This window comes from Camelus dromedarius, chromosome 21, assembly GCF_036321535.1.
Source record: "Camelus dromedarius isolate mCamDro1 chromosome 21, mCamDro1.pat, whole genome shotgun sequence".
Classification (NCBI taxonomy): Eukaryota; Metazoa; Chordata; class Mammalia; order Artiodactyla; family Camelidae; genus Camelus; species Camelus dromedarius.
The window spans coordinates 34,588,676-34,607,514 of NC_087456.1; the positions used below are offsets into that span (position 1 = coordinate 34,588,676).

Sequence of the window (18,839 nt, forward strand, 5' to 3'; positions counted from 1 at the left end):
TTCTTTCTCATCTTTAAAAAAATAAACCATCCTTTCTTTTCAGGGCACTAATAGTAGGAACCACATACACATAAGAAAAACATTCTTAAAAGCTGGGGCTTTATTTTCATAATTATTTCTATATCCAATGAAGAATACTTTGATGGATTTCTAAATGAACAACTGCAATCCTTTCTAGCGGCTTCTGCAAAATTTTTATAATGAGGCAATCTAGTTATAATGAGCTAAAAAGATAATATAATTCTTCACTGGCCTGGGTTTGGATTTGCTCATACATAGCATAAATTTTACCACAGTAAGATAAAGTAGTTCAATTTAATTTGCTTCAGGGTCAGCAAGTATTTTAGGTTATTTATGGGCATAAATAATCTGATTTTGACTTTAAAATTACGTTTTTCCTATCACTAGCCATAAAAACAATCAAGGCTAGTATTCCTGTATTTTTTGAGTTTGAGATTTTTTTAAATTCTTTTTTTCAAACTCCCTAATAACGATTTCAAAGTACTTGAAATATTACAGAAAAATATATTTTGAAGGTTTTTTTATTCCAAAATGTTAACACTCCAGAAAAAAAACGGATGTTTTAAAGGGGAGTTTAATTAACTTAGAACTGAGTTATAAAGATATTTTAAAAGCGTCATTAGAATATATACAGAAACAGAACAATCTGCATTTTTACCCTGTTCTAAGGAATACGAAGGCCAGAAAAATGCACTTTGGAGACTATTTAACACAAAATACAGAATATACCCTATTATGAGCTGCAGACACACACATGCGCACACGCACACAAACCTCTGTAAGATCAAAGACCAGAAGAGAGCTGGCACTTAATTTATCAGCCTTTACAGACAAAAGACAGTTTTCGTCATTTCAAAAGGATCAGATGTCTTTTATGACAAACTGGGTTTGCAGTTTAATTTACAAATAGAATTCTAAGTTAGCAGTCTTTGCTCTGCCAAAGCAAATGACAAACAGTGTAGGTTTTCATTCTTGCGGCCCTCAGCAGGATAGAAAAGATTAAAATAAAACTGAAATAATCTAGAGAAAACAAATAAATGTTTCAGAAAGTTGAGGGAGATCAAAGACAGAATTTTCTGACCCCAACTGTACAAGCATTTCTTATTATATTGACCAGTGCCATCAGATCATTAATTAAAAGGAAAAGCGCTGGCAGGTGGCAGGGAAGCAAAAGCCGATAATTGGCCCCCTTCTTCTTCTTGCCTTCAAAAACTCTCTCATTCTTTTGCAAGACATGCCACCAGGCAGACAGAAATGCCTACTTTGTAATATAATGATTAAGATGAGATGAAGAGGCTTACGTTTAGAGAAACTCTGCCTAATGAATGCATCCAGCTTTTTAATTACGCTCTTACTTCTACAAGGAGTGCGATGTTCCATTCAGCATCCCCTCAGCTGCCAAACGGCAGAAATGTTAAATGCAGAACCTGCGCCTATTCCTCTCACACCACATGCACATTTCAACCCTTTTATTCCAGGTAGAAGATAACTCAGTAACTCAAGGGTCCAGGAGAAAACATGTACATGTGTGTTCACCACAAAATACCCCCCAGACTTACCACATCACTCGGGAGGCTGTTCAAGTCATTGAATGGTGATTCTAAAGTGTTTGTGTCAACATTTAACATAACCACGTCCTCCAGTGATTTATTTTTCACTCTCTGTTTAAAAAACACAATTATAAATAAACATTTCAGTATATTTTCCTTCCAAAACTATAATGAACTTAGACATGTAGAGAAAATTACCTTAATGCATTAGCCTTGGGAAAAGGAAAAAAGAAACGCTACATCATAAAAGAATATAAACAATTCTGCCTTATGAGAAAGTCTGTCTATAACCATTCAAAAAGACAGAGTAAAAATGCTTAAAAATGGAATGTTGGCTCATCTAAACATATCGATTTAGTCTGGAGATACTGAATATAATTTAACTACCGAAGACATATTACAACAAAGACTCACACAATAGGCACAGCTATATTAAACCATAAAAATTTATATCCTTCAAATTTTATCAATTGAATTTCAACCCTATGTTACAGGAGCTTCTGGCCAGTTTTAGAGCTATTTTTAGCATAAATCACACTGCAGGGTTAACAGAAATCAATATGTATGACTAATAAGTACTAAACAAAGTTTTAAATTAATAAACATTTTCTCTACATTTTCATATCAATTTGGTATGTTGATGACAAGTAAAAGTTGCATTAAAAAATGACAGCAGTAATATGGAATTTACTGCTAGTAATATTTATCCCATGAATTTAATAAAAAGGATCAAATTTAAAAACCTATCAGATTAACTATCTGACTTGCAATATTTGTTTGAAAGCTTAGTCAAATGGTCAAGTTATCTCAATATATACACAAATGATAGTAAATTAGAATTTATTAAATTTTTTATCCTTAAAGAAAGGAAATATTTAGTTTGTTTTTCCTACTTAAACTAATGTTTACTTAAACAAATTATAGAATTCTATTAGTCTTATTTCAATGATGGAAAATAGTATTATTCCCTAATGCAAATAAGCAAGGTGTATATTAATGTATCCGTCTACTCCAGAAGTCCGTAATTGCATAGGTCAACTAGCAATTGGTCAATTCATTTCAGTGCAGCAGTTTTAAAATTGACATTCTAGAATAATAGTCATTTCTGAAGTTTCTGTGATCCATTTAGGATTTCCAATCTCTGCACATTAGGTAGAATGTGAAATCTGCTAGGAAAAGGTAGTCTAGAGTAAGGAATTTTTATGTGTTAAGAAAGCTATGATGTCTACTTGGAATATGGATTCTCAGGGGAGATGCATGATTCTAAAGCTCTGTCCCGTAAGAGACATTGTAAGTATTACAAAGCAAAATTCAGAAGACTGTTGTTTCTAAGAAATTAGCAGAGAATCACTTATAATAGTGACACTATTGCCAAAACAGTCATAAATAAACTCAGGTCCCTTCCACGTGTACACACCTAGGTAAGAAAGTTTACATATGTAAAAATATGGCTACCTATAAAGTAACTATAGCATAACTACAAAAATAACCTATTTTATGAGCAAAAATGTTTATATTAATGGCATCTGTATGGGAAAAAGTGTATCATAATTTTGATTTCCATCTTCAATTCTAAGTTGTCCTTTTAACAGGAGATGTAAAGATAATCCAGAAACCTGATGTATTATTTAGGGGGTAAAATAAATTCACCCAAATAGCCTAGAATAATGGTTAGACCCTCAAAATGTTTGTTATGACACTAACACTAAACTCTGAATAAAAGAAATTAAATTAGTATCAGTATGAAATGTATATGTTTTTCAAAGTTTCTCTTAGTTTTAAACAGTCTAATAGTAGCTGAATATTAAAATCTGTTAAAGGAGACACTCAATAAGAATGGAAAATACATCCATTTTAATAAATGAATACACTCAGCCCCTCTGAAATGAGAATAATTCTACATAAGCAAAAAGGGGGAAATAGTACGTAATTTAAATTTTTAAAATTGTATTAATGCATTTTATCTATGTTTTCCCTCCAAATCAGACTATCTTTCTTTTCCTAAACAGAAGTGGAAAGTCATGCAGCATATAAAACTGGTATGATTTTCTCTGTCCCATATTTTTATATCTCATAAAATTCATACACTTGTTTGGATGGGGAAAGAGAAAGAAAATGTGAAAAGAGAATGTAGCTTTTTCTTCACAAATAAGAAAATAACATTAGGACACAGACTGTGAGTCCTTTCAGTGCAAGTACCCTAGCCTGTAAAATCAAGTTTTCTAAAAATTAACAAAATATAGAGTCATAATGTTATCTAACCCAAATAAAAAATGTTGCCCTAGCATTCGGGAAAAAGTAAAGTGACCAAAACTAGAGCACATGCAGAATTCCACCATTCAGGACCTCCTACAGGGCTCTTGCCACACCTGGTGCTCAGGTGCTTTACAGTCATCACCAGGATTTTCCCCAATCGGCAAAGTGCGGACTGATGGTGCACACCATGAAAAAACCGAAGCAGAAAACCAGATCTAACTCATTCAGGCTGCAAATCAGAAACTGGGTTAGAGCACAGTGTGCACAACCAGTGAAAAAAGAAACGTGTTTGAACAAGATAGAAATCAGCCGGCACGATGATGATGATGCAACAGACCCGAGTTATTTCAGTACTACCTTTTTGAAAATGATCCTGTAAGAATATTCTAAACATGACACTTGCCACTGTTTGGTACTATTCAGTTACTATTCTTTCAAAAGACAACTGTTTGAACTAGTATTTTTATGGATGAACTTATCAGTATCTCATGTCTGAAAGATACTCACCTCTATGAGGCTGGAGTGTATTCCAATCAGGTATGGCATTGGGGCACTAAATTAAAAATACACATGTATATATTCATATGGTTCATTAAAACTGGAACAATATAAGTCATTCAGAAAGCTTAAAAATTAAATTTATTAAATGCATAATTCTAATATAACACATCATAGGCATTTAAATTATTCAATATAGAGAACTCAAATTTAACCTTAGAGACCATAAATATATTCAAATTAAGGTTGATTTATATAAAAATTACAAAATCGTTTATAATTAAATCAAGAGTTATAATGTTTAAAAAAACCTGCTTTTATTTAAGAAGAATATTAAGGTCAACTATTAGTCTAGTTGAATCTTTTCCATACACTTCTATCCCAAATATCCTCAATAAGCATCTAACTTACTCACATTTCTTTTGCCCAATTTTTTATTCAACTACATTCTTATATGGTTTTCTCTACATGTCATCATTGTTTCACACCTACTACGCCACCACATGCTCACTGAGACCTACTGTGTGCCAGCACTGGTGGGAACAGAGGTGCGAAGATATACACCCCCCCGTTATCATTCCCATGCCATCCCCCTACTCATATACCTCAGCTTTTGTTTAAATTTTACCTGTTCATTTTATCCCACTTTCAATTGTTTTAATAACATAACTTTAATAATAAATAAATAATAAATTTTAAAATATTCAAATAAGCTTAAAAATGATACTGAATTAATTAATTCACACAGTACTTGAAGCATACCCAGGTGCCAGGGTCTGGGTGAGGGGTTAGGGCACAAAAATAAACCACACAGACGGAACCTTCTCCCTCATGCAGCTCACCCTCTAGCAGGGAACACAGAGCTTATACGGCACAAACAATACAGACGAAAATAATTTTTGCAGTTTATAACAACAGACCTACTAGTAATTGCAAAAAGATTTCTCATTAAGTACCTGCAGGGAATTATTGAACTTGACATTTCAAAACTGAAACATTATTTAACAAGAAAAAATGAGCATGAACAGGTGTCTACAGATGAGATAGAAGATATGCAGATAAATAGTTATTTAAAAATAAAACATTTTAAAAATAAAAATAATAAAATAATAAAAAATAAAATATATTGGAATTCCTAGAACACAAAAGAAATTTAAAAATAAGACATTTTTGGCATTTCTTTTATATACATCTTTGTGTTATATTTAATGCAAACCCTCTCTGTTAATGAAAATAGGTAATCTTCTTTTTCAAAGCATTTGCATAATTTCCCAAGTATCACTGTCATTATTAGAACAGAGCTGTCCAGACTCCTGCATGTCCACTTTGCTTCTGAGACCCAGAAACAGGTAAAACTAACAGGCACCTCGACAGATCCAGTTTCCAAAGCAACCTCAAACAGTTCCTAATTTACTTAAGGATGGCTAGCCACTAATGCATACATCCAGAATTCTCAAAAAGTAAGAATGTTTAAATTTCTCATTTTATTCCTCAGTAGCCTTCTCAACACGTCACATTGCACTGGATTCTAATTCCCAGTTATCTCTGTCTTCTGTAGTTTTGTTCCTTCCTATTTTTAAATTTTTTTATTTTTATGCAATTGACCATCTGGAACTGATCTGATATTCTGGATACTTCAATTGACTGAAAGCTGAGAACTATTTATAGGGCTTGATACCCTTAAGACCTAACAGATTTTCTGCTTCAAAATGAAACAGAAGGAATGAATGTGGCCTGCTCCACTTCCGCTCACAGAAAGGAAGGCTAGGTACTTCCCGAGCTCAAGCCCTCATCTCCAGAATTCCTTCTGGGACACAAAAGATATAAAACACGTACCACCAACCACTCTGGGATCCCACCACTGGCTTTAGGCGACTTGTACAAAACAAGGCAGGCGACTCCCAAGCTCTCTCACATGTGCAGCCTTGCCCACACCTAAAACAGCATAAATTAATTAAGGCTACTCTGTGGTTTTCCCACTGGCCTCAGGTTAGGTTATCCTGCCCTCAAGATGTATAACACAGGTAGTCCGTGGCATCTCACATTTCAAAGCACATTTTAGTATGAGTGCTAATAAAAACATCTAAGCCTTCTAAAAATAACAACTACTACACCCATTTTACATATGTTGAAGGAACATGGGAGTGGGTCAGATTTTTAAAAATCAGAGCCAAAAGTAACAACTAACCAACCGATGTCCTACAAAACACTTTGAAGATAACACTTTAAAACCTTTATGAAGGCTAGTTATCTCTTGAAACATACAGAAATTGTTAAACTAGGATAAAAGTCCAGTAAAGAATTCCCATGCAGAACTAAATAATAAAGTAACCTGGAACTTCTTCTATGAGATCACTGGGTCTCTGTGTTTTTATCTCACTAATATCTAAAAAATCCAAAATATACAGGTGTTAGGCTGCAATCATCATTAATCTAGAGCACACTTTCCTAAAGCAATTACGTTTTCAGAATGTAGATTTAACTAAATAGTTGTTTTTTTTCTCATGGAAACTGGACTGCGCACATCCCAGATCTCATGGAAAGTAATCTCGCTCTCCTAGCTGGAGTCGCCCGATTAGATTAGGGCGTTAGTAAGTCAGAAGAGATCCTTGGCAACACAGATGTCTCATCACCCGTGCACAAAACTGTCCTAGGTCTTTCTGTCAATGAAGTTACTTTGCAGAAATAGAATACAGAAGGCTCTAACATGACTGCTGCTTCTTTTTGGTAGCAATTAATCTTCACTGAAAAATAATTACTATGTAATAGCTTTTTTTGGTTTTAGGTTTTCTTACGGAGGCGACCCACGGGGTGGATTGTAACAGCAGTTACAATCTCAGGGCTCTCTAAACAACATAGTTTTCCACCTTTAAAAAAAAAAAACTATTCTCTTAGAAGCTGAATCTGCTCCTTTTGTAGAAAGAAGAATCAGACAGACAGCCTAAATAAAAGAGTGACTCAATCAACCCTGAACACAGAAGCAGGTCACACTTGTACTGGTACTGCAGTCCTGCCACCTGAGGGGCCGAAGGGCTGGAAGGTGAGTGTGTCTGGCACATCACAGACTTGCTGCGTTAAAGTGCTCTCACTTTCTGGTTGGTTTCGGTTTCGGTTTTGTTTTTGTTTTGTAGTAACAATACCTAACACGAGATCTGTCCTCTTAGAAAACCTTAGGTCTGCAGCACAGTGTGTGTTATATATAGGCACAGTGCTACACAGAGCTCCAAAACTTAATCATCTTGCATAACTGAAACTTTGCACCTGTTAGACAGGAGCCCCCGCTCCGCCCTAACACTAACACTGGTAGATTAAGGGGGAAATGCAGACGGTGTCACCTCCTCCCAGCAGCCCTCCCTGCCACCCCCTGCCCCCACAGGTGGGTGCCTCTCCCCAGGCGCTCAGATGGGCGTTGCTCTGCATGCCTCTGACACGCACCTCATCCCATCACAGTGCTCCTCTGCTCCTCGTGTGTGCGCGTGCAGGGTATGTGCGCTCCGTGCCTGTGCATGTGTGCACGGACGTGTGGATTTCTTCCTACCGAGGGCTCTGATGGGGCAGAAACTTAGTCTCATCCATTACGACGTACTCACGACTTGGCAAATACACGTTTACTAAATGCCTGATGTACAAGTGGGTGGATGAATGAATGAGTGCGCCAACAAGCCAGCAGGCCCCCGTCAGCGGACCAGGGCGCGCTGCTCGGCCACCGTCACAAGATGGCGCTGCGGCTCTCCGAGGGGGTGTCACACCTGCCACTCGCTCCCCGGGACCAGGGCTGCCCCCGTCTGCGAAGTCCAGTCACCTCGGGGAGCGGGCACATACTCCTCTACCCCGTGCGTGTCTTCCTGACGCTACTTTTGGAGTGGAATACAAAATTTCTTCACTCAAAAACCCCGAGATTGAAGGGGTAACCTCGGTGTTTTTCTGCCTTTTGCATACAGATCAGTACAATTCTAGGACCATTTGCCAAGAATCAAAGGGAAGAAAAACCATTTTCCCCACGAAACAGTTTGGTCCATGGGGTTTGCTGACAATGGAAGAGAGCTGGAGTCTTAGACAGCTATTTAAAAAACAGAGCAAAACAAAACAAAACTCTAGTGTACTGCGCACTTCCCATGCCAGAAGCCGAGCCTGCGCCCGGGACCTCCGGGCTCGGGACCTCCGGGCAGCTCCGCGACCGCCACTGCTGTACTCGCTGGGCCAGGGCAGTGTCTGGCTTGGAAGCTGTGAGGACTTGTCCTACAGGGGCTGTCTCAGAGGTTAGAGACCAGCAAGACTGAAATATGAAACAAGCTTCCTTCACTACAGTAGCAGCAGCAGAGAAAGGACTTGATGTCAGGGTTACTAAGTGTCAGGAAGACCTCTCCGGAGAGAGTCAGCAATAGCCTCTAAATAACAGTATTTCAGAGTGTGTCATCACAACAGAGAACTGAAATTAAAGGGGTTGCCTCCTAAGACTTTGGAACATTTTTTTATAGGAAAATTAAAATGGCACTAACCTTACATATGATAAAATGTAATTCTAAACCTTATAATTAGGAGTGTTAGTTCTTGAACCACAACCTAGACGTGGATTTACAAAAAATCATATCACTATTTTTTCAAATACTTTTGTCAAAATTATTTAAAATAAGTACGTTTTAATTACTGAGTACTACTTGCAAAGATCTACTGCACACGTTTGGTGTGAAAGAACTGAGGTTCCTGCTTTCAAGGATGCTAATCCATTCTAGGTATGCTGGTCGGAGGAAGAAACTCTAAAATGAATACCAAAGAGCTACTTCTAGATCCAGCTTTACTCTCAGCCTTGCGTGTGTGGCGCTTTGCAATGTAACGAAACTGCACACCTACAGTCTCCTGCAGGGTGCTTCTCCTTCCTGGGACCCCAAGGGCAGGATGGCAGCGGCAGGTCGTTGGAAACATCCTTCCCAGTATTATCAAGACTACTGATGCTACTGGGCTGTGGACACAACACACTGGCATAATCAGTATGTGGTTGGATACATGTGTTGTAATTAGAATCATCTGTTCTAGAAAGGGCTAGCTAATCATGGAAACTACATAGGTAACTTCAATGCATGAACTTAAATCATTTCAATCCTTAAACACTTTAGGTGATCTGCTTTTCATGAAATAAGAAAGTTAAATAAATAAATTCTTTGATTCTAAAAGAGCTTTGTTTTTTAATAACATTAGTTGTGATATAAACAAACACATTACGGTCAAAATCATTTCCTCCTGTGTGTGTGTCTGTGCGTATCTGTGTGTGTGTATCTGTGTGTGTCTGTGTATGTATCTGTGTGTGTGTCTCTGTGTATCTGTGTCTGTGTGTGTGTGTCTGTGTCTGCGCAATGCATGGTTCAGAGGAAAAAACTCTCATCCGATTTCTTAAGAACTGAGCTCCGCCTGCAGAAACGACTACCCTGCAGTCCTGAGGAAGGTCCCGGGCCTCTGTCTGGGGGTCTCACCCTTGTCTAAGCTCACCGTGGGTACACAGGGGCGTCCCAGAGGTGCGGCTGAATTCAGACTGGGTGAGATCACTGGGAGACATGTCCAACGCCAAGAAGCTTCTCAGAATTCCTCCCAGCACTTTCAACACTGCTTCTCATAGTGGCTCAAGGCTGACACTCGGATGGAAACGAGGAACTCAGGGAATCCCTGAAGCAGAGGCAGCCCCTCCGCCAGCCTCTGGTACTGGGGGTGCCACTGAGGGAAGAGGGCAGCGGAAAGTGGGTCCCGGGGGGCAGGTCGCGGAAGTGCGCTCCGAGAGAGACAGGCTGGTTTCTGACAGACTGCAGACACGTCCTGACACCTGGGATGTGGGTTCTCTGGTTGACACTGTAACTTCTGTAAAATTGTCCTGACCATAACCAAGACTGTGCCCGTTTCTATGTATGCATTTACTTATCAAAATGGCTGTAGAAGAAACTCACAAAATCTAAAGAACTTTATGTTGGCCAAGTATAAATTTTTGTACCTTTGGAAAGAACTACTCTGCCCTTCGTAAAACCACCTTTTAATATTTGTTACTAACCTCCAAGTCAAGTTTCAGAGATTCCATTCATATATATGTGTATTTGTGCTCCAAGCTTACCTAATCTCCGAACAAACGGATCAGCTCTGACCGCCAAGCCTGGGTTTAGGGGAGTCTGGCGGAAGCCAGCTTACCAGCAGTAGTCCAGCAGGTGTGGCGGGAGGACTGGGATGAAGATGTGCTGCCAGTGCATGGGGTACAGCAGGGCGGCCGAGCCGTGCAGACAGGCAGTTAACTGAAATTTGCAAACGGAGAACAACGGTAAGTGGCCGCTGACCCTCGGAACAAAGCCACGCTCAAGTTACCAGAGACTGATGGAGATCAGAAAACTATTTAACGACCTAAATCATGTTATCTTGACCAGTTCTGCCTGTAAAAAGTCTTATGTTTCAGGAAAAAAATACATAAACAGCAAAGTAGCTTCTTGGGCACCTTATGTAGACAGTTATAACCACCTGAATATATAGTGTTTAGGGTCAAAACCTAGGACATAAATAAGAGTAAAACTGAAAACCCAGGCAGCATCCTGGAAGGGACTGTAGGGAACTCCAGCCCGTGCAGCAGTCCGCACATCGCTCAGATTAATGCGCGTCGATTAAATATGGAAAGGAAGAGGGGCTGAAAGCTCCTGGGGGATATCATTAGGGCAAATTGCCAAAGAATGAAACATGAGCCAGTCAGGAGAGGCTGGGAGCTGCGGCAGCACCAGGGGACTTGACGTTCGACAGTTGGAGCCTCAGTAACGTGTGAACCGCGGGTTACGGTATCAGGAGACTCTGTGCACTGACACAGAGAATGTCACTATTGACCAGCGAACTGCCCAAGCTTGACAGCTGTATTCCAGGAAGCCAAGGACATCATAATTTCATATTTAAACTGTTCATTTCAGATTAACATTGTGTTTCCTAGCTTTGTACCACAACAGCTGCAAACACACGGATGCCACTTTAAAGGTAACTGCCATTTTAATTGTTCTGTTTTGGCAAGCGGTTAATTAAATGTTTTTTAATGCTTAACAAAGGGACATCACTTTTTTTTCCCCTCCCTCCTACTGACCCTCATCAGAATTCTCTCCCTGTGACTTCGTTTCCATTTTAAATTATATTTCTGTAAGTGTTGTCATTTTTTAGCATTTAAAGCAATAATTAAATCAGCATTCTTCATCATTTTAAAGTTTTGCCAGTCTGCATTTTCAAGACATGTAATGAATAAATTAAGTCATTTTATTCAACTTGGAAATCAGAATTTAAAAATAAACATCTGAAAATGAACCACAGAATTTCTATAAACCATTATTTCTATTACACAAATGAATTAAAACTTACACGTTAATCAAATTAATTCAAAAGGACAAATGTAAACAAAGCAATTCAACCTTAATAGCAACATTTGTCTATACTTAAATGCAAAACAGTTCCACTAAATTAAAAAAATCAATTAAAATAATAAAATCTGGACCAAAAACATAAATGTTTTGATTAAAAGTATATTCATCTTCGTAATATATATATTTTTCCAGTTACATTTTAAATTAATTTTATATTGCAAAAAATGTATTTCTGTTCCACTTAGAATGCTATCATTTAAGGGTTTTAGTACTTTACGATTTTAGTAGTTTATCTGCAGCATGCCTTCAATGAATACAATTTTTTAAATTCCTTAATTAAAGCATACAATATACCACTAGGAGGCATTCAAATACTTCTATTCAACAATTACAGGTCATGATTTATTTATCTTACATATCTGAACTAATGAACATAGGGTCGATCTAAGTTGTGTCAGTTCTTAGAGAGCATTCACGTACCCCTGACTATAAATGAGGCAGCTTTCCGTGCTTCAGTGCAACCCGATGGGCTAAATAAAGGCACTGGAAATGGAGCTGTAAAGGTAGCTTGGTTTACTCAACTTCTCCATCTGCACATAGATGACTTTTAAAACAGCTCATTTAAAACTTCTTTAAAAAGGAAAGTATTCTTTTTAGTGTTGAGAAAATTAACAGTGTAACAAGAGGGAAAATGCATTCTCAAAAATGAGGAATTGTAATAAGGGTAACTTACTTTACTGAGCACACCCAGAGTCCAGAGCACTCTATTCAATGCTACAGCTGCCTCCCCTATGCCCTTAATGTCACCCCTAAGTGAAGCCAGGAATTTCTCACAACTAAGGCACCGCGCCACCTGATGAATTTGGCCAGTTTCTTAGAAGACAGTTTCTGCGAGAAGCAAAGTCACAAACTCCCCACAGAGGCCGGCATTTGGCAGAGGGTCACCTCCACTAATCAAGATCTACAGGAAAGAAGGAAGCTCTACACGCTTTGGCAACTTTTTAGCTACAGGAGGTCAGTGAGAGAGGTAAAAATACTACCCTCTAAGCCACAGTTTCTGGTCTAAGCCATTAGAATAAATTACTTAAAGTAATATAACAAAAGTGTCAGGTGCAGGTGGAACAGTAAGGAATCTGCTCTTCCAAATACTGTTTCTGTTAACTATGAGCCAACTATGAGTTAACTGATTCTGTTAATTATGAGCCATTCAAGTGGAGATTTCCAAAGAAAGCAAACACATACCAAAAAATAGCCCCCATCCCCAGCTAGCAGCATGTAATAACTGTTATAACTATGTGATTTAAAGAACAGAGGCAATACTGTTATAGCACATACTCTGTAGGGCAGATAGTAAAGTTGCCAGTAAAAAAATACAATTAATAAAAAATAAACCTACTAGAAAATTAAACAGAGTTATACGTAAGTTGTATAAGGTAACAACAATGAAGTGTATCTCAGGCAAACTAAGGCGCTGCCACTAAAGGTGCATGACTCTGGACTCTGGCACATCTGCAAACATAACCAGATCTCAGTTTCCTGGCCCTTAAAACAAGAAATATACACTGGATGATCTGCAGACACTGTCTCTGAGAGATCCAACATTCTTTATTCTTAGATCAGATCAATTCTAACATTCTATATTTTCAGTAACAGTTAAGAGTTGTTTTTTCCACGCTAGGGGTTAATGGAGCATTTTAATTGGACTATAATTCAGACCCACCTTCAAATTATATCTAAAGATAACCTCTAAAAGCTTTAAAGCACATTAGGTAATTGTACAACTGGAATTACTATAAGCATTTACTTGCTTAATTCAACAAAGTTTTTGAGCATCTGCTCTGTGCTATCATAAATCTCAACTAGGCAACAGGAACACAAGAACAAGCCTCTGTTTTCATGTAGCCTACATATCAGTGAGGAAAGCAAACAGTAAACAAGTGAAATGCACATTATGTCAGTCAGAGGTAAATTCTACAAAGAAACCTAGAGCAGAGTGAGAGGACAGAGACTGACAGAGGGGAGGAGTAGAGACAAACTCAGGTAGCCACATCTGAACTGAGAAGGTGCTGAAATAAGGGAGCGAACTGCCAAGGACCTGCAGAAGGGCGTCCCAGGCAGACGAAACACTGCATTCAGAGGTCCAGAGGTGGGCGTGTGCTTGGCATCTTCCCAGAGTAGCGGGTAGGCCAGCTGATTAGACTCGAGGAAATGGGGGAACAGAGGGAGATGAGGTTCCGACAGGGAAGCGGGGTCGGGGCTGGAGAGTCTCCTGGGACTCAGCGAAGACCTTAGATTTCATTCTGGATGAGATCAGTTCACATCTCTGAAGAGAGTGCTAGCTGTCACAGCAATCCATTTACCTAGAACATTTCCAGATCCATGCAAATTAAGGAAAATAAATGACATATTTCAGGAGATCCGTTTGCACAATAAAGTACTACAAAGAAATGAGATCAAATGGACTACACTCTATAAAAATATTGAACCACTATGCTGTACATCTGAAACTAATATAATGTTGTAAACCAACTATACTTCAATTAAAAAAAAAGAGATCCATTTATAAGCCAAATAAGAAGAAGAATCTTCTTACTTTTAGGTTATCTATGATATATTGAATATTTAAACTCAAAGGGAAATGACAACCATATTTCTTTGGATTAGAATTACCCAAGATTCTACGTCTGGTTCATAACAGGGCCAGAACTCGGCATCACTCTTCCAGCCTCCTGTCAGCTGCCTCTCTAATACCACCGCTGTTTTCACAAAAGCAGAGCAGGCGGAGAAAGAGTCTCAGTATTTGGGGTAGAACATACCCCTGGCATTACATCCTTGAAACTGAACAAACACACTGCTATACATTTTCAGAGAAAAAAAATGTACCAAATAAAGATTTACGCAAAGGATATCCCTACCATCTTTGTTAAGTGGTACAGGACTATTCTAATGCATGTATAACTTCATAAAGCACACTCAGTATGTTGAGCTGATAAAGTCCCATTAAGTATTGACTAATACAAAATAAAAATCACTGTGATATTAATTTCCCACACACTACAATTGTAAGGTAAGTACATGTGCACACCGTGTGAAAGAGACAAGAACTGGGGCCTGTGAAGTCCGAGGGAGAAACCTGGCAATAAAGGTTGGTAACAGCGAACTCAGCCATGGGTTGAAGGCACCTGGAACGTGCAGTCCAGTCCCAGGCCACAGGTCCAACGGAGACGCTGTCACAGATGACAGTTACAACAGCAAACGTCCCTCTGATGCTAGCCCCGTGCCAGGCACTATTCTCAGCACTCGATATGCACAGATTTAATCCTCCAACAACCTTATAAAATAGGTACTATTATCATTATTCCCCATTTACAGACCAGGACGCTGCAGCAAAGCTAAACCAATCGCCTGAGATCATGCAACCAGCAAATGGCAAAGCCAGGACTCTAATCCCAGCAGGCTCCAGAGTACAGTAACCATTATTTTAACCTGCCTTTAATATACAAAGATTCAAAACTGCCATCATTATAAGGCTTTGAATAATATATACTGGCTGAAAGTATTTTACCCTAATTATATAGTGGAGAATGAGTCTTTGAACAGACAAATAAGAACAGTTGACCTTTATATGAAAACTGCAGGGTCTATGATAGAGATACAATTTACAAACCCTTCCTCAGGCATCACAGTCTGGAACTTCATCAGGAAAGCGACAGAACAGGTTCCCTCAAAAATGTCAAAAACATAAGATAATTGACAAAAGCTCTACAAACCATCATCTCAATCTGCATCTGCAATTATATTTAGTTGGAAGCCAAACCCAAGCTCTTTGCCTTTGTGATGTGAAACCTCACTTACACCTTTTTCTTAAAGTTAATCTACATATTTATTGGAGGACATCCGCCTACTAATAAAACTACACGTTTTAAGCAATTAAATAGACATGTATTTTGAGAGGGAAAAAAACACATCAGATTCCCAAGGAGACAGAAAAACGATCCACCCAGTGTGCTGACCACAATGGATTGATTCACACACTTTACAAGGAAAGATCTCCCCCCACACATCGCTGCCCCACCATTCCAGCTCTGTACTCCTCCGCAGATCGCGCCTCGCTTCTATGCAGAAGTGCTACCTCCTCAACTAGAGTTCTGTGTGACTTACTGAAGGGCACAGTTATGGCCCCTAAGAATATATTACGCACAAAATTCAAGAAATATTGAGACTTCATTTGATTTTTAACTGGATCAATACTTATCAGAAATTTAAGCACTATAAATAACTACAGGTATACAAAATAAATTGCTGCAGTTTGGAATGTGATAAATTCCTCATGGAATGAAAAAAAAATTGGTGGAAACCATAAAGAAATCATCTGCTTATACACACTTAACTTACATTCACATTTAAAAGTTTAGGCCAAAAAAGGAAGCAGCAGGGCACTTGAAAACTACAACGTTATCCCAACTACAAAATATTCTTACTTGAGCAAAATTCTTGCAGTCAAATTAAATGACAATTATAAAGAAATTTTTAGAAAAACAGCAACTTTATATAATGAAAAAAGATATTTCGTACATTTTTCTTTTTTAATGCTTTTTTATACTAAAATATTATCTTATATTTCATTTTCTTTCTTTATCCTTTTAGGATATAAATTCTGCTACTTCATGACTGAAAGTTCATCCTGACCTCTGTGCACCTTACCCACGTCCTCTGGAAAGTTCTGTTCATCTCACATTTGGTCCCTGGGTTATTAGTTCTCCCACGCTGAACAATTCTAGTGTTTTCTTGCTGGCTTATTTCTTTCATGTCCTCATTCTTTCATTCACTTCACAGACAGGGAAACCAAGGCAAAGTTAAACCAATCGCCCAAGATCACAGAACTGGTACGTGCGACACCAAATGTGTCTCAGGCAGCTCTACTGGTGCTGAAGATACGACAATGAAAAAAAGGGACAAACCGTCTGCCCTTAAGGAGTGCACACTCTTGTCGCCCCCACATGCCACCACGACTGTCACGCCCATCCCGCCTCAACGCTGACTTTCTGCAGCTGTCACGTTACACATGAGCGCCCATGCCCTCAAACACACGTGCTCCCCTCTGCTGCCCTCCCCCCAACCAGATCTACTGCTCTCTAGTTCGTACTCATGAAGTCAATCCAACAGCAGTCTTGCAGCCCCAGGGCGAGGCCCACCCGCCCTCCCCCAGAACTCAGCAGTGTAATCCTGCAGCACAGCTCGGCTGTACCTGTCTCCTCTCCACACAGACTTCTAGACCCCAGTTTCTCGAGGACTATAAATTAGGAAGTTCATGTGAATTATATATTCACTGCATAATTTAGGCAATTATTTAAGAAATAAACATTACATTTAACAATTAGAAAGAACCTTAGAGATCATTCTTGTTCAATTCTTTAACTTTTTATAAAATAAACTTCAGGATATAAGAAAAAATGGTTTATACAAAGATATCCAGTTTTTTAGTTGAAAGTCAGGACTGAACCACAAATCTCTACTTTAAAAGATATTACTGATATAATCACTCTACTACCATATTTGGCAACACATTTCAAATAACTAGTAAGTAAAATCCAATTGGCTGAACCTACTTTTTAACTATTAGGCAACTTTGAAAGTCGTAACTTAAAATATCTCTCACCAGAAACAAAACAAAACTGGTAACAAACCATTAGCAACTAAAACAGAGACAAGCACAAGTGCACAGCAGTCCCAAAGGACTTTCTAAGTCTTGATAAGTGGACTTGAGTGACCCTAACAACTTGTAAATTACATGTAATTAAATGAGAATGAATAATTATATACGGCATGCTGTAATATTAAAACTGTATGCAATATTCCCATATACACTTAATATACATATATGGATATTTAGCATACATATCAAATGCATGTAAATCCGTACATCTATATACAGATGCACGTATGCATCTGTACGTATGTGTATGTATACATATATAGTTACAAAGTTGCAATTGACTAGTCAGAAATGACAGCAAGCCCTGCCCCATTACATGCGGGGCAGATACTAAGCAAACACCTGGCGGAGGTTTGTCCTTGGTGTGTCATTCTAAACTTCTCCCTCCTCTCTACCTACTTTTAAGCAGACTCTACATCCAACAGACATTTCCGTATTAGCAAAGTTTCTAAAATCCAATTTCATCTACCTTTCATGGTCACTGTCTAGCTGAGGAGCTGGTCATCTCTTGTTTTAATGACTGCACCTTCCGTTTAACTAGATGCCTGTCAGTCAGCATTTCCCTATTCCATGTGTTTCCTTTACAACGCCCCCAGTGTTATCTGCCCCAAAACAAAACTGCCTGTATCATGTACCTCATTTGTCTGCCTACAATCTGTTGGATAAAGTCCAGACCCCTTCATTTAGCAAACGTGAGTTTTTACAACATGGCCACGGCTTCTCTCTCCAACTAGATTTTGTAGCATGATTTCCATCACTGTCTCTACATGCACACATGAAACAAGTTAATGTTTTCTAGACAAAACACAAATTCCCTTCAAGAACCAGTGTGATACTGAGGTCAACTCTTTAATCTGCCATCCTCCCTCCTCCCCTCCTATATCAGAGTTCTGGGTACCTTGGCCTTGATGGGCACTATATAATTTATAATTTATATTTATGATTCTAGAGAACCATACGTTAACGTTGAAATTCCAAATATCTGGCAAATGGTATTTAACAATACACAAATGAATAAATCAATACCCTTATACCCTATGTTTGGAAATGTCAAATTGCTCCTTCAAAAAAGAGTCTGGTTTTTCTTCTCAAGTTTTTAACTCTTTCCATAACATTCCTTTATCACTCTAGTAAATCACAATAAAATATCAGATTCAGGGAGGTGGTGCCTTCAAAGTATTGCCTCTCAGCTCCAAACCCACTCTTTGCTACCTCTCTGCAACTGTGACTCTGGGCCCTGGAAGCATGCTTTCTATTCCCAGACGGAGGGCGGAGGTGCTGGATCAGTAGAGGACACTAGAGACACACTGCGGGAGGAAGGGAGGGGGCTCCCGCTTTCTGTGCTCTGAGGCCGGCTCCTGCGGGACCTGTTCCGGAGCCTGGCTCTTGTCACACACAGCGGTCAGGAGCACCTGGCAGTAACACCTGGAATCTCCT

At 38.8% G+C, this 18,839-nt stretch overlaps 1 protein-coding gene across 3 annotated transcripts in view; it reads right to left on the reverse strand.

The window, feature by feature from the left end:
- The window catches only part of DENND1B (DENN domain containing 1B), a 206,821-nt gene that overhangs the window by 72,148 nt on the left and 115,834 nt on the right, over positions 1–18,839 (reverse strand). For 2 of the 3 annotated variants that reach the window (XM_064477293.1, XM_064477292.1), the window contains 4 exons: positions 10,494–10,594; positions 6,162–6,260; positions 4,335–4,380; positions 1,581–1,682 (listed from right to left, as the gene is read on the reverse strand). In XM_064477293.1, the coding sequence (XP_064333363.1) occupies positions 1,581–1,682; positions 4,335–4,380; positions 6,162–6,260; positions 10,494–10,594 (348 nt within the window). The remainder of the gene's footprint in view (positions 1–1,580; positions 1,683–4,334; positions 4,381–6,161; positions 6,261–10,493; positions 10,595–18,839) is intronic. The other variant, XM_031438344.2, reaches the window with a different exon arrangement.